This window comes from Canis lupus, chromosome 21 (assembly GCF_003254725.2).
Source record: "Canis lupus dingo isolate Sandy chromosome 21, ASM325472v2, whole genome shotgun sequence".
NCBI classification, from domain to species: Eukaryota; Metazoa; Chordata; class Mammalia; order Carnivora; family Canidae; genus Canis; species Canis lupus.
Genome location: NC_064263.1, coordinates 33,738,016 through 33,760,064, shown reverse-complemented (window position 1 = coordinate 33,760,064; position 22,049 = coordinate 33,738,016). Strand labels below are relative to the sequence as shown.

The window sequence follows — 22,049 nt, the reverse complement described above, 5'->3', positions numbered from 1 at the left end:
GACACAGGCAGAGGGAGAAGCAGGCTCCATGCAGGAAGCCCGATGTGGGACTCCATCCCAGGTTTCCAGGATCACGCCCTGGGCTGAAGGTGGCGCTAAACCGCTGAGCCACCTGGGCTGCCCTGTTTGCTCTATTTTTAATAATGTTAAGATCGATTTGTAGGTTTGGGGTAACGCCATTCTTCACTTAATTGTTTTTGTATCTCTTGATGATCATTGCCTAAATACATTATTTCAGTAGGAATTGCAAAATGGTATTTCCTCATTCTGTTCCTTATGTATTTATAAACTGAATAAAATTCATCTATAAAATAGAACTTTTGCAATTACACTTAGATAGAAAAGAATAATTATTCCTTTTTAAAAAAATGTTCAGAATAGTAGATTAGAACCCTAACCATTGTCACTAGTGACAACTTAAAAAAAATTGTCATTATGAATTAATGGATTTTTGTGTTTGAGGAGTTTGAATCAACTAATTTTTATTCATTTTGATCCTGTTGTTCTTCGACACAGTAAGATGAATAGGCTCATTTTGTACATTTTTCTGACATTTTTTTTAGAATGTCATTTTTCCAAGGAGTTCTGGTTTTCTTTACTGGGAAATAGTATTTAATAACATTTTTGTATAAATGAATTAATACCAATAGTATAGTATAAAGTATATGTTATTGTTATTTTCTTTTATATTTTCATCTTAATTTGTCCTGAGCAGTGATTCTCAAAGTGTGATCCCTGAACCAGCAGTATCAGCATCATTGGGGAACTTGTTAGAAAAGTAAATTCCCACCTCAGACCTACTGAATCAGAAACATTAGGAATTGGACTCAGAAATCTGATTTAAAAAGCCTTGCATGGTTTGATGAACACTGAAGTTTGAAAACCATTGATTAAGAGTAGCAGTTCCTAACAAACTTAGTGAGAAGGGACCACAAGTATGCTAAATATTTTCCTGGAGTAGTTATGTGGAAACCTAGCTCCCAGCAGCCTTGTCTGTTTTCTAATCTTCAAATCTTATCTTACTTTATGAAATATGAGAATTGGTGAAAGATATCAACTAGAATATTTATGAAATAAGTATTCTGTTTACCAAAGGATATAAAACCTATGAACATAAATGCACTTCAATTTCACACATTTTGTGTTTTGAGATAGATGATAACCCTTTCCCAATGTTTGTCCCATAGGGCACTAGATCCTCTAAATGTTCTATAATAAAGAGATTTCATTAGTCCAGTAAGTTTGAGAAATATTTTATATCTCCTTTACTTGGCATTGCACAAATAATATTTGCATATCAAGTCTGAGAAACCCTGCAGTAAAGAAGACTATTTAACTTGACTTTACCTTAATGTTTCCAAAATTCTTTGATTAGAAGACCTTTTTGCTAAGTAGTGTTTATTAGCTTTCAGCAGAAAACTCTTTGGGAAATGCTGCCTTAGTATATCTTAACAGAATAAGAACTTATAGACTATGTACCACTTAAACATAGGAAGCTTACTGGGTGAAAATATAGTAGCTCTACAAATGAATTTGTTCTACCTTCAGAATACTATAGAACCCAGAAGCTATTGAAGAGGGAAAATATCTGGATATTCTCTTTCCTAAAGGTAAATTCAATTCTTAACTGAACACTATTGGCCCTGATTTGTCTGAAGACTTGTTATCCTAATATGTGTATTTCTCATGTGGTCATTATTTTCCAGACCAATGCAAGGCAAAACCAGGTTTTATCATGTGGACATGTCAACATGATTAACAGATTATTTGGCAAGAAATGAAGTAGTGGGCAGCCCCGGTGGCGCAGCGGTTTAGTGCTGCCTGCAGCCCAGGGTGTGATCCTAGAGACCGGGGATCAAGTCCCACATTGGGCTTCCTGCATGGAGCCTGTTTCTCCCGCTGCCTGTGTCTCTGGCTCTCTCCCTCTGAATAAATAAATAAAAAATCTTAAAAAAAAAAAAAAAGAAATAGCTTTTCAGGGAGATTTATAGACCTTACAGAATTTTGCAACTACTTAGACTCCTTTATTTGCAATTTTGGAAAGTTTTAAAGTCCTTAAATTGCATAACTGAGGCAATTTTATATAGTGATACACTGTAATTAAATTGCTTATATTTCAAAAAGGAAATGTAATAGAACTGGTAATTTTTTACTTCTGTGATTACTTTTATCCTCTTTTTTTTTAAGATTTTATTTATTTTTTTATTTGAGAGAGGAAGAGAGAGCATGAGTGGAGGGGAGGGGCAGAGGAAGAGGGAGAAGCCGACTCCATTCCAGGATCCTGGGATCGTGACCTGAGCCGAAGGCAGAGGCTTAACCGACTGAGCCACTCAGGCCACCCACCTCCCCTTATCTTCCTTTTTAACTGGGATGTTTAAAGAAATACTGAAAAAAGAGTTTTAGTGTGAAATAGTGTTGTTGAAAAATGAGCTGACACAGAGATGATATTGGATTCAACAGTTTTTTTCAAAGTAAGAGATAGGAACCCAGCATCAGGGATCCCTGGGTGGCGCAGCGGTTTGGCGCCTGCCTTTGGCCCAGGGCGCGATCCTGGAGACCCGGGATCGAGTCCCACATCGGGCTCCCGGTGCATGGAGCCTGCTTCTCCCTCTGCCTGTGTCTCTGCCTCTCTCTCTCTCTGTAACTATCATAAATAAATAAAAAAAAAATTAAAAAAAAAATCCAGCATCAAGAATGCAACAAAGATGAAGTTGACGTATTCAACCTGTGTAACAGGATGGACTTCATGAATATTATGCCTATGGAGTCAGCCCATAAAAATCAGTAATCTAAGAATTCTTAGCATTTTTGTCTCAGGATATGTTTAAAGGGCAATAGAGTTTTGGGGGCAGATTGATATGGTGAGTACTAATTTATCCCATATCATGGAAGCACAGAGACTGTGACCTACATAGAAGGTAAACTACATGGAAGCCGAGAATCCCATAGCACATGTAGTCCATAATAATAACAGGTAGGAAAAAATCTATAAATGGGCAAGTTGTGGCACGTGCTTGTGATAGGTACAAGAGATAAGGTGACCTTGTAAGACAATTCAATAGAGTGTTTAAGATAAATTTGTATCTTTATAAAAGATAGATTTGTATCTTTAATGGGACCTTCTAGAATTAGGAATAATCTTAGGTTAATAAAAAGGTTGCAGATATTGTTTGGTGAGATAAATATGTGAAATTTTTCTGATATAAAGTATTAAATTTCAAAGCATTATTATAGCACCTATTACATTCATAGCCTGTTTTGAATTTCCTGCTTATTTTTAAGCTTCTCATATCTTTTCAATATGTGAGAATCTATATTATAAAATATGAACCAAATACGACCAGTATCATCATTTAATTGTTACACAAAAGCTATTCTAGTAGGTAGAGAGAAGAGGCAGTATTCCCTTAAAGGATAAATTATTTATAGAAAAATTTTATTCAAAAATACCATATTACTGTGGCCTGGAACAAACCTTATTTTATTTTATTTTATTTTATTTTATTTTATATTTTTATTTTTTTTCAAGCACACGAGGGTTTATTAGCAAGCTCGAGCTTGGGTCCAAGTATACCTGACACAGCAGAGCAGGGACTTGGACCCAAACCTTATTTTAAACAACAGTTTTTGGATTATAAAAAAATTTTATCATAAAACTACATTTTGCTTTGAATAGAGGAGTATGAATTTTCTTTAAATTTGTGACATTTTATTCTTGTAGGAGAGCTGTTGGAATTAAGAATAATGTCTTATGATTTATAGTACATTTATGAAGTAAAAGCCTCTGTAATAAGAAGTCATGTAAAGATGCACGGAATTGTTTTTACTTAATACTGATTTACATTATATTTGGCCCTTTTTGTTGTTGTTAATTACTGTTTCATTTAGTGAATGTTTAGTTAAAGAATAGCTTTAAGAAATGACCAATGCATTGTATTTTGTGTTTTGGTCAAAGTAGGTTAATAGTCATTTATTTGAAATGGTTATCTACTTAGTCAAGTTGGCTTCTAATGGTACTCTAGGGCATTTATCACAATCTCATAAAATGGATAGCTTTATCTCTTTGAGGAATTTTAGTCATTCTTTTGTCATTTCAGATTTGTTAGTAATCTATGAAGAATATGATTCATTATGTGTGGAAATCTTTGGCAAATTCATATTCATCACATTTTTATTATTTCTAAGGATTTCAAAAACCAACCTTTTAGCTTTTGCTTTGTAACAGATGAAAATCTTTCAAGAGCATAGGGACCTTATGACACATATAAAAGTAAACAGATAGTTCCCTTCGGATGTGTGCATTCCATAGACATCTAATACTTGGTTATATTTCACTGTACTAGAAAATATGTGAGCGCCAAAGGAGATAGAAAATACAGTTTTTGGCATCTATAGTGGGGGGAAAAAAGACATCCTTAGTAAAATACCCAGGAAACAATTCCAAGAAAGTTCATTCCTGCATGTATGTAGTAAACAAATATTCAGAAAGTACCAACCATGTGCCCAGCTCTTGTATTAGTAAGTGGGAAATTACCAATGAACAAGACAGAAATCCTGGTCTTTGTGAGCATATTCTAACAGAAGAGACAGACAAACAAAAAACAAGATAAGTGAAATGAGTAGTATGGTGGATGGAACTAGTGCCATGGAGAAAAATGAAGCAAGGAAAGAGGATAGAGAATGTTAGGAATTGTAGTTTTGATTAGGGTGCCAGTGAAGGCTTAACAGCAGAAGTCACTTGAATGAAGACCTAACAGAGATGAGGGAATTTATCATTAGAATATCTGTGAAAAGAATATTCTAGGGATAGGAATAACAAACAGTGCTTAAAGACCCTTAGCTGGGAACTTGCCCCACACATTTTAGAGCAACAAGCAAGTAAAGTGGAGCTAAAGAGGAATGTAAGAGACTGCAAGAGGCTGTTAAAATAATCCAGACAAGGAATGATTGTGGCCCATAGTATTGTGGTAAGAGTGGTCATGGTAAGTAATCAGAATTTGCTGACAATTTGGATAGGGGATATGAAAGAGAGAGGCATCAGTGTTTGATTTGCCAAATGGAAACATAGGATTTCCATTAACTGAGATTGAAAATACTGTAGGAGGAATGGAGTTCAAGGATAAAGACTGGAGCTATATTTTGGACATGTTTAAGATAACTGTTAGTCATCTAGGTGCAGATGTCAAGCAGGTAATTGATATAGCATTTTGTGGTATTTTGGGGAGAGATTTGATGGGAGAAATGAGTTTGAGGACATATGATATGTTGGTGAACCGTGCTGAGAAGTAAGACTAGGAGAAAAATCAGTAAAGGAAATGCTTCAGGAAACAAGATAGACTTTTGAGCTGGAACTTTTATTAATGGAAAAGAAAGAGGAGAGGATTCTAGTTAGGGAAAATGTCTGGCATCTTGGAAGATTGTCTAGGAATAAATCTGAATGCTTTACTGCTTTGTCTTTTTTTTTCTCACCTTAAAAGTTTTATAGAGTATCATAAAATATTACGGAACAACAGATGCACAGGGAATATTTGTTGACATATAAATGGGAATAATAGTTTTCAGAGTTTATTTAATTAACCAGTATTTTTAGTAATTGAAATGTAAGGTGTCTTTTATTGTAGATGTTTTTACCGTGCTAAAAAATACATAAGATCTACCATTTTAACAATTATTAAGTGTAGAGTTGAATGGAACTAAGTATATTCTGAAAGTTTTTGTGTATAAAGATATTTTCTCTTCTCAAAAAATCAACATTGTTGCTTATGAGCAAAAGGAATTTCAAGCTGATGGGGCTTTATTTCTAAGATTGGGCATTGCACAAGCCTTAGAATCCTAAATGATTGTCATTTTTGTTTGAAATATTGGGACCACTAGAAAAACAAGAATGAAAATTACTGCCTTCTAAAACAGATCTTTTCTTAAAAGCTGACTTTCCGTTTAAGTGAGTGGCATTTTTAGTTTTTCAGATCATATTTAAAATAATTTGAATGTATCTTCTTTACCTTTGATTACTAGTACTTTCTCAGAAATCAAATGCTCCCAGAAAGTTGTGGTATATATCTGCAGTATAACCAACTTTTCAAAAGTGAAATAAGCATGACTTCATTTATAATTTCTTTGCCTACTTACTTGCTTTTTAGATTCCTGTCAAAGTATGTATTTGAGTTTTGTAAATTATAAAGTATATTATATAATTAATTTTGTATTTTGTAAATTATATGAAAATGTGTGATATGTCTATTTTGTGTAAGTTATAAGCCTTGAAAATTCTGTCAGTTGATTACAGTGCATCTTTTTCTAGGGAACAAAGAAGGAAGAGATTGAAGGTGAAGTGGAAGTGTCTGGTTTAATTCAGCCTGCAGAAGTGTTTGCGCCCAAAAGCCTGGTGTTGGTATCCAGATTAGATTATCCAGAAATTTTTAGGGTAAAGAACTCATAGTTGTCATTATTGATTTGTATTATTGTGTGAATCTATTTTGAGTGAACCATGGTAACAAGATTTTGTATTTAAAATGTCTTTAAATTGATTTAGGGATTCATCAATAAAATAAATTTAGTGTGAACTGAAAAAAAATGTGTTCATGTTGGATGAAATAAATCTATAAGTTAATTTGTGAGTATTTAAACTTAAAGGATGTAGTGTTTGCTTTAAAATAGATCCCATGGCTACTGACCCCCAAATTTATGAATCTATAAGAAATTATATGATTGCCTGTAGCAGATTTAAAATGCCTCAGTAACATAACAACCTTGTGTATTTTTTTTTAAGATTTTATTTATTGATTTGACAGAGAGAGAACGAACACAAGCAGGGAGAACAGCAGAGGGAGAGGGAGAAGCAGGCTCCCTGCTTTTTCCCAGGACCGTGGGATCATGACCCAAGCTGAAGGCAGATGCTAAACTGACTGAGCCACCCAGGCACCCCAACTTTGTGTGTTTTTATTTATTCTCTTTTGAGAAATCCAGGCTAAGTAAACAGAACGGATATTTGCAATTTCAGATAGTTCTAACTGCCAACATACCTTTAAAATAGCTTACTTCCTGGGACGCCTGGGTGGCTCAGTGGTTGAGCGGCTGCCTTCGGCCCAGGGCGTGATCCCGGAGTCCTGAGATCAAGTCCCACATTGGGCTCCCTGCATGGAGCCTGCTTCTCTCTCTGCCTATGTCTATGCCTCTCTCTTTCTGTGTCTCTCATGAATAAATAAATAAAATCTTAAAAAATATATTGTTTACGTCTAGATATTTTCCTTTTTGAGACATGTAGAATTTTCAAATGCAAGGAAAAAATTTTATTTAGTTATAAATACATTTAAGCTTTGAAAGAAGAGGGCTTGTTTTTCTTATTTCAGTTGCTACCTTTAGTAATAGTAATGTTGATTATTGTCCAAAATCACAGATCTCTTTGGAAAGTATAAAATATATCTTAACTTAAATTTCCCAAGGACTTGGGAATTTAATACCTAATTTCTGGAAAACTTTTCCATATTGTTGAGACTATATATATTCTAGAAAAATTAACTTAATGTCAAGATTTCAATGATAATGGGTAACACCTAACAAATACTAGTTTTTTACAGTCACAAATTTTAATAAACTGAAACATTCATAAAGATTGCATTTTGTCTTCCATGTTATCATTTACCTTTCTCTGAGCTTAAAACATTTATCATATCTCTATTTTGCTAACCTTTGTAATAATTAACAAAAATTTTTCTGTAGAGCAGGTGTTCCAAATTTATAAGATTCACAAAAACACAAACTTTCTAAATTTTTATCTTGAAATTTGGAGTTTTGCAAAGTAAATTGAGACAAAAACAGTTTTTAAACCCCTACAAATTTCCTGAAGTGGTTATCTGAGTGCAAGCACCTGTTTTACAAATTACGGATTTCTGCTTTTTATAAACTCCTCTCAAAAGCTCATTTAGAGCTTCTGGTCAAGAAAGAAAATTTAATAAACTTAATAGTATTTGCTGCTTAAAATTTATTCCATGGCAGTTTTTTACTGGCTTCAAAGAGAAATTTCCCTAGGAGCAGATGTCACGGCAATTTGTTTTCAATGCATACTTTTTCCATGACAAAACTACATGCATCTTCTCTTTGCAGGCTTGTCTAGGTTTGATCTACACTGTGTATGTAGACAGTCTGAATGTCTCCTTGGAAAGTCTCATTGCAAACCTGTGTGCATGCCTTGTCCCAGCGGCTGGAGGGTCTCAGGTAAATAGAATGAAAAGGGAGATGAAGCAGGACTGTTCCTCTTCTCTCCTCCAGTTAATTTAATTTATGAAGAAAAGAAAAAAAAATTCCTTAAATAATTTCATTTAAAGAGGATCTTAGTTAAGCATTGTCCCTATGGTCTGCCTTCTGGAGACCCAAGATTCCATTCTTTTCTTAGGTCATGAGGTTAATTTTAACTCAGGGTTCACCTTTCACATAGCATAATTAGAAGTCATATTTTGTGTAACTTGAACTCTAGTTTACATTTTCTTGGAAATATACTTTTTTTTAAGGTGAACATTTAAAATGCATTCTTTCTACCTTTCTTACTGCTTTATGTATTAACATATCAAATATTTTTTCAGTGATAAAGATTAGGGGATAACATTAAGAAAACCCTCAAAACAATTCTTTATTACATTTATAACTACTTCTGAGTAGATTTATTTATTTATTCATTTCCCTGGGTAGCAGCAATTATACATGATCCTAAAACCATTTTGTGTGTTATGTGTAGAATAGCTTGCATGTAAGCTTTGTAAGAAGGGGGCATATTTTTCTTATTTCAGTTTGCTACCTTTAGCAATAATAATGTTGACAATCATCCAGAATCACAGATCTTTCACAAAAAGTATAATCTATCCCTTAAAATTTCCCCAAGATTTTGTCATATATTTAGCCTTAAGGGAAGACATTAAATTTTTTTACTTACAAAAAACTTTCTCAAAGTGATCGTGGGTTTTTCATCTCGTTTGTCTTAAGATTTTCATTTTCATCTCTGAAGTGGAAAAATAAGAACCTCAGTTTCTATGTCTCAGTGTTTCTAGGGAACCATACTTTTTTTTAAAAAGTCTCTTTTCCTTAATTCCTAAAACTGATTCGTTGTTCACTTATTCTGCTTATTCTTGTGTAATACTATAGAAGAGGACAGCCCTCTAAAAACTCCATTGTTTATTCTCAGTCTGACAGAGATGAGACTTCCATTGAAACTGCCACCCTTTTCCCTTGCCCTTTGACTTTTAATTGTCTTTGTCTAACCTGGAATCTTCTGTTACTCTTTAGTTTTTATCTTTTTTTTTTCTTCCTGTTCCCTCCTCTTTCAGTCTTCTCCCTCTACTCCATGGGCAGAATATAAAATGTGAGTTTGGTCACAAATGGACCTAAACTTTAAAGCGGAATTGTTTTGTGGACCTTTATCATGATGGGATTTATACTGACTTTATTTTGTTAATTTATTTTTTAGTTGAAAAAACTTTTTATTGTGGCTACTAGAAATTTTAAAATATTACATATGTGGTTCATATTATATAGTTTTTGTTTCTTCAAGTTTTATTGACATATAATTGGCATAAAAATGTTGACTAACATTATTTTTTAGATAAGTATGATTGTCAGTGATTTTTATATCATCATTATTAAATTTCAGCTCTCTAATTATTGAATTTTCTTATACGATGTTCATTTGGGCACAGTGTAAGTTGAATATTTTCGGTTACATTATTACTCTTGACATCTCCTAATTGGATCTTACAGGATTATCACTAACTCTAAATTTGAACTTTAAAAATGGAATTTGAATTTCAAAGGAATTTTTTTTTTGTCTTAAGAAAATGTCTGAAAAGAAATAATTTATGTTTGTGTGTGTGTTTTTGTCCCATTCTGCAGAAGCTGTTTTCCTTGGGTGCAGGAGATAGACAGCTGATCCAGACTCCTTTGCATGATAGTCTTCCTGTCACAGGCACTAGCGTGGCTCTCCTGTTTCAGCAGTTGGGTATGTCTTTGCTCCCATTGGCAGTGTCCTCTTGTGGATTTTTTTTTAAGCTCACATTGCCTAACATGAATCAGGAGAATTAAAAGCTAATGATTAAATACCTAATATATAAAATATATAATTATGTGGGTTCTAATCTTAAATGGTATTTATTCTTTTTTCAAAATTTTTAACTCTAGGGCGGCCCCTGTGGCGCAGCGGTTTAGCGCCGCCTGCAGCCTGGGGTGTGATCCTGGAGGCCCGGGATCGAATCCCACGTCGGGCTCCCTGCATGGAGCCTGCTTCTCCCTCTGCCTGTCTCTCTGCCTCTCTCTCTCTCTCTCTGTGTCTCTATGAATAAATAAATAAAAATCTTTTAAAAAAATTTGTTTGAACTCTGGCCTCTTTTACTCTGGAATCAATTAGACTATAGAAAATAGGCAGATTTTCTTTATGCTTTGAAGATGAATAGATAGTCTATTTTGCTTTTCCTTAGATGAATTACTTTTGTAGAAACCTCGTCAGATGGAACAAAAAGTCCTGTCCTTCTAATCCATCATCTGGATCAGGACTTTATCTCTGATTTTATAGCAATGGCAAGGTTGAAGAACTGCAGGGAGGACACCAGAAAGTGCACTCTGTCCATTGGACAGCTTGTACTTCATTTAAGGGATAGTATAACTTTAAAGTAAAGACGTTTCTAATCAGGGCTGCCAGAGAATCCCATTTACTTTCCCTCTTACTTGTGCTTTGTATGTGCTGGAATAGGAGTGTCCTGTTCTCTTTGAGTCTCATGTTTGTCAATGTTCTTCATCTGTCTTTGTCTTTTTTTAAGTTTTGTTGAAACCTTCCTTTACCTAGGGCTCACATTCTTTTCCATGAAATTATTAGCTCCTTACACAAAACTTCTACCCTCTTGTTTCCCTTCTGTCTCATGTTGAATTTTGCTTCTTGCTTAGCTCTGTAATTTGTCACTCCTTTTTCATTAATGGCCTCATCCTTATTTTTCTGTTATGACTTCAGTTGTCAAATTTAGAAAGCCTCAAAAGAAATTAATGTAAATATACAGAGTTTTAGCGTATCCTAATAAAGATTAATGGTGATACTATTCCCAAAGTAGTAGTTTTTCCCCCATTACGTCTGCTTCCCTTCAGGAGTTCAAACACTAAAATGTAACTTATTCCTTCTTCTCTCCCCTCTGAAATCTTCTACTACTCACTGCGTCATTTCAGTTAAGTCCTAATTTAAAACTATTTTTTTCTTAATGTGTGAAATAGATAATCTCTCCCTGGTGGCACTTAATTATCTAAAGACTATTTTGTTGATTAAATACTCTTTCCATAACTTTTAGAAAAATTTTAGGGGGTTCATGGACTTTTTGCAGCCTGTCCATGGTCCGTACTAACCATTGCCTTAGTTGATTTTAGCCAAGCACTATTCACATGACTTTTTTTACTTTTAGAAGAGACTGTATACCCCTCCACAAATAAAATAATCTACCTTTTAACTTAATGGGTGTTTTATAAACCTCTTATATTTTTGTGTTTTTACAACAATTTGACAAGGGGGAAGGGAAGGGATATTACTGGCATTTAGTGCCCAGGACTAGGGAAATTAAATATCTCTTGTTCATGATGTATATGCACCAGAAGGGTTTTTACCTCAGTAACATTGGTACCACTCCCACTGAGAAAAATTACTGTAGATAAAATATAAATTTGTAAAACCAAACCTCTCTTTATAAGGGTGGTCTATATAATTTAGACTAACCTTCTTAACAATGACTACTAGAAAAGCTACATAAATATAAACATCATCTTCTTGAAAGCATCAGAAGCAGTAAAGATGCCAAAACGATGGTCCAAGAAAAGGAGGAAACCTAGAGAAGTGAGCCAGACATTTGGAACCAGTTTTTCCCAGAGCATCTGCTGATTTTGGAAGAAATAAGTGAAAAGCTGATCACAGCACTGTTGGTATCCCATAGGGAGAGAGAAAACCGAGTTCAGGTTTTACCAAGGGAAATTTCTCTATAAGGCTCTCATGCTTTGATTTGGGATTACAAAGGATGACAGCCTAGGAATGAGTGAATCACAAGTAGACGAGGTCCACACAAAGTCCCTTGAGGAACTGAAGTGGAACTTAAAATCCTTTCAGTTCCTAGAAATGGATTATCATGATCTTTGATGTTACTGTCTCTAGCCATATAGTACAAGCAAAAGTAAATTCCTCTCTGGAGGGGATCCCTGGGTGTCTCAGCAGTTTAGCCTCTGCCTTTGGCTCAGGGTGTGATCCTGGAGTCCCTGGATCGAGTCTCGCATTGGGCTCCCTGCATGGAGCCTGCTTCTCCCTCTGCCTGCGTCTCTGCCCCGCCCCCCCCCCCCCCCAATCTCTCATGAGTAAATAAATCTTAAAAAAAAATTTTCCTCTCTGGAACAAGATAACCATATTCTAGGCCTTCACTTCTCTAAAGAATGTCTACAAGATCAAATCAATAAATAATCACTCAATCAAAAATAACCAGAAATATGAGGACTAATCCTATATGAAAGAAATACAGAAGAAACCATAGATAATGTAAAAACCCACAGGGTCACCAGAAGATAGTTACCAGATTCACATATTAAAATAATTGTACTTAAGGGCACCTGGGTGGCTCAGTTTGTTGTATCTACCTTTGGCTCAGATCATGATCTCAGGGTCCTGGGATCAAGTCCATGTCCAGCTCCCTGCTCAGCAGGGAGTCTGCTTCTCCTTCTCCCTTGACCACTCTCTCTCCCCCTGCCCTTGCTCTCTCTCTGTATCTCTCAAATAAATAAATAAAATATTTAAAAAAGACAATTGTGCTTAAAATACTGAAGGAGATAAACAGTCAAGAGTGAGAATTTGGGGAGTGACATCCACAAGATGGCAGAATAAGTCCTACTCCTTTTGCTTCCACAGAAACATTGCTTTAACAATAGTATACTGACCAAAATACCTTTATGAGAATTCCAGAATCCAGCTAAAAATTTGCAATACCCCAGATGATCACAAAGCTGAGAACAGACACATTAAAATGGGTAAGAAGAGCAATTTCGCTTTACTCAGCCTCTCCCACATGCCTGCAGAACTCAGCGCTGAGAGGGGATACCTCAGCTTGCAGCTTCTCCTTGGGGGAGGGGAAAGGAGAAAAATGGAGTATGCATTCAATTTTCCAGCTCTATGGAGGGCTGCCTGAGGGTCAGACTGTCTCACCTCATTCGGAATACTGACAGGATTGGCATAGTTTGGATGCCAATGAGAACAAAGAAGAATTAAGGGTAGCTTGCTGTACCATCACTGCCTGTTGCAGCTGAGAGAAGGGGCAAAACTTGGGGCATATCCCTTGGGAGGGAGGGAGGGAGAGGAAAAATAGCATTCCAGCTTTTCAGAGAGCTGCCTGAATATTGGCAAAGTTGTAGAGGAATTGTAAATTTAATTCACTGCTGATGAGAATGTGAATTAGAGCCCAGTTTAACTTTCTATGAAAGTTAAATAAACCAAATAATCCAGCCATCCCATTCCTAAGCCTTTCACTCCATTTACCTAAGGAAAATGATAGCATTGTCCATAAAACACTTGTATATGAATGTTCATATACACTTTTTTATAATAGTAAAAGCTGGGCAAGATCAGTGTCCATCAATGGCAGTGGATAATGGTGATGGTAATGGATAAATAATCTCTCATATATTAAGACTACTATTAAGAATACTAGTTAGCAATACAAAGTAATGAATTATTGATACATGCTACAGCATGGATTAATTTGAAAATAATTATGCTAAATTTAAAAAAGCCATACACAAAAGAATGCATATTGTGTGATTTGGTTTCTATAAAGTTCTAGAAAATTCAGTCAAATCTCTAGTATTAGAAACAGGTCCCTTGCTACCCTGGGGGTGTGAAGAGAGGGATTACAAAGAGATATGAGGGAACTTTGGGATGTTTGTGTTCATTATCTTGATTGTGGTGATGGTGTACAGTGTGTGTATATATATATACACACACACACACACATATGTGTATACACACACACATATATATATACACATACACACATATATATATGTTAAAATACCTCAAATTATACAAGTGAATTGAAAACATATATTCAGTGCCTGGGTGGCTCAGTTGGTTAAGCATCTGCCTTCGGCTCAGATCATGATCCCAGAGTCCTGGAATTGGGTCCTAAGTCAGGCTTCCTATTCAGTGAGGAGCCTGCATCTCCCTCTCCCTCTGTCCATCCTCCTGCTTGTACTCTCTTGCTCTTTCTCTCAAATAAATAAAATATTAAAAAAGGGGAAATGTATAAAAATGTTTATTCATACAAAAACTTGTACATGAATATTCATAGCAGTATTATTCATAATAGCCAAAAAATGGAAACAAACCAAATGCCCATCAATGCATAAATGAATAAACAAATGGTGATATATCTGCATAATGGAATAATATTCAGTTATAAAAAGGAATGAATTGTTGATATATGCTACAAATGGACAAATCTTGAAAACATGTGAAGTGAAAGAAGTAATACTTAAAAGGACATATATTTTATGATTCCATTTATAAGAAATGTCTACAATAGGCAAATCCATGGGGATAGGAAGCAGATTAGTGATTGCCAGGAGCTAGGGGGAAGGGACAATGGACTGACTGATGAGAATGGAGTTTCTCTTCGGGTCATGAAATTGTTTCAGAGTTAGAGACTGGTGATGGTTTTACAGCTTGTAGCTGTATTACACACCACTGAATTATACACTTTTTTTTTTTTTTTTAAGATTTCATTTATTTACTCATGAGAGACAGAGAGAGGCAGTGACATAGGCAGAGGGAAAAGCAGGCTCCCTGTAGGGAGCCTGATACAGGACTTGAACCCACAACCCTGGGATCACAACCTGAGCCAAGGGCAAATTTTCAACCACTGAGCCACCCAGGTGCCCCTGAACTGTATACTTTATAAGGGTGAGTTTTATGGTATATGAGTTATATCTCAATAAAGAAAAAAAACCTATTAGGGCCTTGTCAAAGCAATTCAGGAGCCACCTTGAAGAGATTTGTGATTGATCTATGGTGGTATAATTTGAGCTTCATAAATGGTGATAATTTAAAAAGAAATTTTTAAAAAATTCATTCATGAGAGAGAGAGAGAGAAACGCAGAGACAGAGGGAGAAACTGGCTCCATGCAGGGAGCCCGACATGGGACTCAATCCTGGGTCTCCAGGATCAGGCCCTGGCCTGAAGGTAGTGCTAAACCGCTGAGCCACCCGTAAATGGTGATAATTGCAATTAGTTGAAACCCAGCAAATATTTTTATTTTTAAAATTTTTAAATCAAAAAGCTTTTTTTAAAGATTTATTTATTTATTTGAGAGAGAGAGAGAGCATGTATGGACAGGGGCAGAAGAAGAGGAAGAGAATCTCAAGTAGACTTCCCTGCTAAGTGCAGAGCCCAACATGGGGCTCAATTTCACAACCCTGCCTGAGATCATGACTGAACCAAAACCAAGAGTTGACACCTAACTGACTGACCCACCTAGGCACCCCTGGCAAATATTTTTAAATCTATGAATTCATAATAATATTAAATAAAAAATTATTGCCTTAGGATATGACAGGGAAATGATTTGTTATCATGAAAAGTGATCATAAAAGAATGAAACATTCTGTCTTTATGAACTGTAGCACAGGGTAACTCAATAGTAGATTTAGAAAATTATCTTTTTTTTGAAGTATCCTATCAAGGGCAGCCCGGGTGGCTCAGTCGTTTGGCACCACCTTCTGCCCGGGGCGTGATCCTGGAGACCCAGGATCGAGTTCCACATCAGGCTCCTTGCATGGAGTCTGCTTCTCCCTCTGCCTGTATTTTTGCCCCCCTACCCCATGTCTCAAATCAATCAATCAATCAATCAATCAATCTTAAAAAAAAAGTATCCTATCAGTAATTGATAAAAAATATAGTACTAGAACATCATCATTTTACAGTCTTTAGTAAATGAAGATCTGAGCATCAACAAGATTATCACAGGAAGAAAAACAAACAGATACATATCTAGCCTTGCCAAGCACTACCTGTAGTTTTGTCAGAGGGATTAAATCTGATTGCAGAAAACACAGAAGATAGGGGAACATATTGAACTATACAAGATTGCAATTGTCAAAATCTGGATTCTTAGAAAATATATATGTGTATACTGAAATATTATTCAACCATAAGAAAGAATGAAATCTTGCCATTTGCAACAACATAAATGGAGCTAGATAGAGTATATACTGCTAAGCAAAGTAAGTCAGAGAAGCCAAATACCATATGATTTACTTATATGTGGAATTTAAGAAAAAAACAAGCAAAAGGAAAGAGAAATACAGATTCTTAACTATAGAGAACAAACTGTTGTTACTAGAGGGGAGGAGGGTAGAGGGAGTGGGGGAAATTGTTGAAGGGGATTAAGAGTACTCTGATCATGATGAGCACTGAGTAATATATAGAATTGTTGAATGACTGTATTATACACCTGAAACTAATATTACACTGTATGTTAACTATACTGGAATTAAAATTTTTAAAAATCTGTATTTGCAGAAACTCTATTGGTCAAAGGTCCCAGATTCTTTAACAAATAAATTATAAAGAAAGGGATGCAGGAGTAGCCTCTAGATTAAAAGTGATTTAAAACATCCCAATTTTTATAGAGTGAGATTGAACTATAATATCTAGGAATGCACATGATAAAACTATAGGAAAAAATCAGGAAAATGGTTAATAGAATAAAGTCAAGATAAGGCTTACTTACGAGAATAGAAAGGTAGTTCTGATTGGGGGCTCATGGAAGGGGCCTTTAGGGTTGGTGGCAAAGTTCTCTTTCTCGACTTAAGTAGTGTGTGAAAGTTAATTCATTAAGCCATCCATTTTATTTGTATGGTTTTGTATATTTGTGTTTAATCTTTCAATAAAAATATATTTTTTGAAATTGATAAAACTAGAGTCCCCTGGGTAGCTTAGTCACTTAAGTGTCTGACTTAATTTTGACTCAGGTCATTATCTCAGGGTGCTGGGATCCAGCCTGGCCTTGGGCTCTGCACTCAGCACAGAGTCTGCTTATCCCTCTCCCTCTGCTCTTCCTCTCCAATCATGCATTCTCTCTCTCTCTCTCTCTCTCAAAGAAAGAAAGAAAGTCTTTTAACAAAAAACCTGACAAAGCTATTTTAATTCTTTCTGTGTATATAATTTTTTTTTTTTAAATATAGTGCTTAAACAAATTAGATATTTTATCCTCAGGTAACAGAAGGTCTAGAGGTAGGCAGGACAGGGCTGATATGTTTGATTCCCATATGTCTTCAGGGATAGTATGGAAATTCTACTCCATGCTTTTTTCCTATTTATTAATAAGAAGTTTTCCCTTATAAGACTGTGAGCTTTAAGAACTTCCTTATCTTATTATTCTGTGTGTCCTCTATATTTGGTATAATATCTTGGACTCAGAAGACATTAATATTTTCAGAATAATTGAGTGAATATATTAGCTATGAAGAAAATGACAATCATTATTTCATTAGAAGATGTTCTACATATGGATGAAATATGCCGGAACATATGATTATTAGTCATTTGAAGATCAAATTTCATTATTTAGTATCTAGTATGTTTAAGCTGAAATATCTTTTGCTTACATATTCAAAATTTAACTTTTTTAGGGAAAAAATAAGGAAAAGATAAGAAAGGGAAGGAGAAAGAAGGATGCCTCTAAAACAGCGTAGAGTTGTAGTTTCCAAAACATGTGGTACTGATAATTCTGACTAAAAGCATGTTCTTATCACCAGTCATTTTGGTTGGACTGTTGTTGAAGGCCATTATTAGACCATTATCAGAGTTCACTACCTGGGTTGGGGGTGAGATGGTGGTGGTGGATTTTATAAAGCACAGACAGGAAGCAGATAAACCTAAGATTCTTTGTAGCCTTGACCAGTTTTCCTGTGGAAGGTCTAAATGTAATGATAGCATTTCCTTGGTTCTTCTCTCCAAGGATTGTTAGATAATGAATTTGTTTTTCATAGCCTGAGATGTCTCTGTGTTTTCCTGAAATAGTTATGTGGACTTCTACCATCACCCCGTAATTTCCTGTCAATCACCTTCATCTCTTACTTGCCATCTTATTTACTTGTTCCCTGTTGTAGCTATGTGACCTATTTTTGTTTACCTGAAGATTTGTGTTTTAGGTGTGGAAAACTGTAGGGTTTTTTTGTTTTTATTTTTTTAATGTTAGTAGGATTGCCTTCACAGGACTGTTTTTTTTTTTTTGTCGAATCCATGGCTGTTTAACTCAAATGTCCCTCCTTAACTCAAATAATTTTGTGAAATTCTCATGACATGTTTTGCTGTATATGTTTAGCTATAATTTGTATTTTAACAGCAGATGCACTAGTTTTAGAAAACGTATTCCCCAGTTTTTACAGTATATTATTTATTAGACATTTTTAAAGTCATAAACTAAAATGATCTTGGGCCTTCAGCTATCATTACTCTATTTCCATAGTTAAACAGTAGTCTTATATCATCTGTACATATATGTTTTTCTCCAGTTTTGTTGAGGTATTATTGACACATTCCTTACTTACTTAAGTTTAAGGTTTACAAATGTGATGACTTGATACAAATATATATTGTGAAATGTTTACTACAGTAAGGTTAGTTAACACCTCTGTCCACTCACATAATTATGATTTTATATGTGTTTGCTGATACTATTTAAGATCTACTCTCTTAACAACTTTCAAGTATATAATTCAGTATTGTTAATCACTGTGTTGTACATTAGATCCCCCCAATTTATTCATCTTATACCTAGAATTTGTACCCTTTGGCCAGCATATCCCATTTCCCACACCTCTTAGCCCTTGGCAATCACCATTCTATTCTCTGTTTCTCTGAATTCAGCTTTTTTTGGATTCCACATATAAATGAGAACATAGAGCATTTGTCTTTCTCTGTCTGACTTGTTTCATTTAACTTAATGCCTATAATGTCTATCCGTGTTGTCACAAAAAAGGATTTTCTTCTTTTTTATGGCTTAATAACATTCCATTGTATTACACATGTTTTCTTTATTCATTCATCCCTTGATGGACTCTTAGGTTGTTTCCATGTCTTAGCTGTTATGAATAATGCTGTAATGAATATGGGAATGTAGATACCTCTTGGAGATAGGAATTTCATTTCTTTCGGATGTACAATCAGAAGTATGATTGATGGATCATATGGTAGCTCTATCTACCTGTTTATCTATTTCCTCAGATACCTCCATATTGTTTTCCATAAAACCTGCACCAATTTGTATTTGCACCTAGAGTGCTCACAGGATGCCTTTTTCCCCCCACCTTGCCAATACTTGTTATCCTTGTCTTTTTAGTAATCATTCTAACAAATGTAAGGTGATAACTCACTGTGATTTTGTTTTGCATTTCCCTGATAATTAGCGATGCTAAGCATCTTTTCATGGCATTCGTATGTCTTTGGAAAAATGTCTATTCAAGTCCTTTGCCCAGTTTTTATTTTATTTTATTTTATTTTATTTTATTTTATTATTTTATTTTATTTTAATTTTTAAGATTTTATTTATTTATTCATGAGAGACACACAGAGAGAGAAAGGCAGAGGCACAGGCAGAGGGAGAAGCAGGCTCCACGCAGGGAGCCCAACATGGGACTCCATCCCGAGGCTCCAGGATGAGGCCCTGGGCCAAAGGTGACTGCTGAGCCACCCGGGCTACCCTGCCCAGTTTTTAATGAGATAGGTGGTTTTTTGTTTGTTTTGCTATTAAGTTGTATACGTTCCTTATATATTTTAGATATTAATCTAATCTCTTATCAGATGATTTGCATATATTTTCACCTATTCTATAAGTTGCCATTTCATTTTGCTGATTTATTTCTTTTGCTGTGTAGAAACTTTTTATTTTGATATTGTCCCACTTGTTAATTTTTCTTTTGGTGTCACATTCAAAAAATCTTTGCCAAGACCAATGTAAAGGAGCTTTTCCTCTAGTAGTTTTATAGTTTGGGTTCTCAGTTTACGTATTTAATCCATTTAGACTTATTTTTTTTGTGCGTGATGTGAGATAGGGGCCCAATTTCATTGTTTTGCATGTGAGTATCCAGTTTTCCCAGCACCATTTATTGAAGAAATTATCTTTTCCTCATTGAATATTCCTGGCTTCTTTATCAAATATTTGTTGACCTTATATGTGTGAGTCTATTTCTATGATTTCATTTCTCTTCCATTGATCTCTGTGTTTGTTTATATGCCAGTATTATACTATTTCTATTACTATAGCTTTGTAATACAGTTTTAAATCAAGAATTGTGATGCTTACAGCTTTGTTGTTTCTCAGAATTTCTTTAGCTATTTGGGGTCTTTTATGGTTCCATATAAATTTTAGGATTTTTTTTTTTCTGTTTCTGTGAAAAATATCATTAGAATTTTGATAGAGATTGTATTGAATCCATAAGATGGTTTTGGGTAGTGTGAACATCTTAATATTAATTCTTCTGATTCATAAACACAGGATATTGTTCCATTTATTTGTGTCTTTTTTAGTTTCTTCTTTTTTTTTTTTTTTTAACTTTATTCATGAGACAGAGAGAGAAAGAGAGAGAGAATCAGAGACACAGGCAGAGGGAGAAGCAGGCTCCACGCACGGAGCCCAACACAGAACTCAATCCTGGGTCTCCAGGATCATGCCCTGGGCTGAAGGCGGCACTAAACTGCTGGGCCACCAGGGCTACCCCTTTAGTTTCTTTCATCAAAGTCTTGTGGGTTTTAACATAAAGATCTTTCATCTCTGTAGTTAAGTTTTAAAACATTTTTTAATTTAAATTCAATTTAGTTAATATATAGTGTATTATTAATTTCAAAAGTAGAATTTAGTGATTCATCAGTTACATATAATACTCAGTGCTCATTACATCAAGTGCCCTCCTTAATGCACATCAGCCAATTACCCCATGCACTTTCCTCCAGCAACCCTCAGTTTGTTTCCTATAGTTAAGACTCATCTTTCATGGTTTGCCTCCCTCTGTTTTTATCTAATTTTTTTTCTATCCCTTGCCCTACGTTCATCTGTTTTGTTTCTTAAGTTCCACATGTGAGTGAAATCATATGGTATTTATCCTTCTCTGAGGTATTTTGCTTAGCATAATACCCTCTAGTTCTATCCACATCATTGCAAATGGCGAGATTTCATTCTTTTTGATGGCTGAGTAATATTCCAGTGTGTGTGTGTGTGTGTGTGTGTGTGTGTGTGTGTACATACATACGTACCTATGTACATACAGCATCTTCTTTGTTCATTCACATGTCAATGGACATCTGGGCGCTTTTCCATATTTTGGCTATTGTGGACATTTATGCTGTAAACATTGGGTGCCTGTGCCCCTTTGAACCACTATATTTTTTTATCCTTTGGGTAAATACCTAGCAATGCAATTGCTGGGTCATAAGGTAGTTTTATTTTTAACTCTTTGGAGGAACCTCAGTATTGTTTTCCAGAGTGGCTGTACCAGTTCATATTCCCATCAACAGTGTAAGAGGTTTCCCCTTTTTCCACATCCTTGCCAAATTCTGTTGTTTCCTGAGTTGCTAATTTTAGTCATTCTGACTGGTGTGAGGTGGTATCACATTGTGGTTTTGAGTTGTATTTCCCTGATGCTGAACAATGTTGAGCATTTTTTCATGTGTCTCTTAGCCACTTGTCCATAAGTTTTTAATAATTTTTTATGCTATTGTGAGATTGTTTTCTCTATTTTTCAGATAGTTTTTTGTTAGTGAATAAAAAGGCATATGTTTTTTTTGTTTGTTGACTTTGTAGCCTGCAACTTATCTGAATTAGTTTATTAGTTCTAATAGCTCTTTGGTAGAGTCTTTAAAATTTTCTCTAGGGGCAGCCCTGGTGGCTTAGCGGTTTAGTGCTGCCTGCAGCCCGGGGTGTGATCCTGGGGACCCGGGATCGAGTCCCACGTCGGACTCCCTGCGTGGAGCCTGCTTCTCTCTCTGCCTGTGTGTCTCTCT

General features: G+C 35.2%; 1 protein-coding gene and 1 long non-coding RNA gene across 4 annotated transcripts in view; one reads left to right on the top strand and one right to left on the bottom strand.

The window, feature by feature from the left end:
• Positions 1-22,049, top strand: part of SBF2 (SET binding factor 2) — a 454,884-nt gene that overhangs the window by 211,246 nt on the left and 221,589 nt on the right. For all 3 annotated transcript variants that reach the window (XM_025459459.3, XM_025459456.3, XM_049098688.1), the window contains exons 4-6: positions 6,302-6,424; positions 8,104-8,214; positions 9,880-9,985. In XM_025459459.3, coding sequence (XP_025315244.1) covers positions 6,302-6,424; positions 8,104-8,214; positions 9,880-9,985 — 340 coding nt within the window. The remainder of the gene's footprint in view (positions 1-6,301; positions 6,425-8,103; positions 8,215-9,879; positions 9,986-22,049) is intronic.
• The window catches only part of LOC112667623 (uncharacterized), a 57,550-nt gene that overhangs the window by 5,532 nt on the left and 29,969 nt on the right, over positions 1-22,049 (bottom strand). The window contains exon 3 of the long non-coding RNA XR_003141195.3: positions 8,927-8,992. This is a non-coding gene — a long non-coding RNA (uncharacterized LOC112667623). The remainder of the gene's footprint in view (positions 1-8,926; positions 8,993-22,049) is intronic.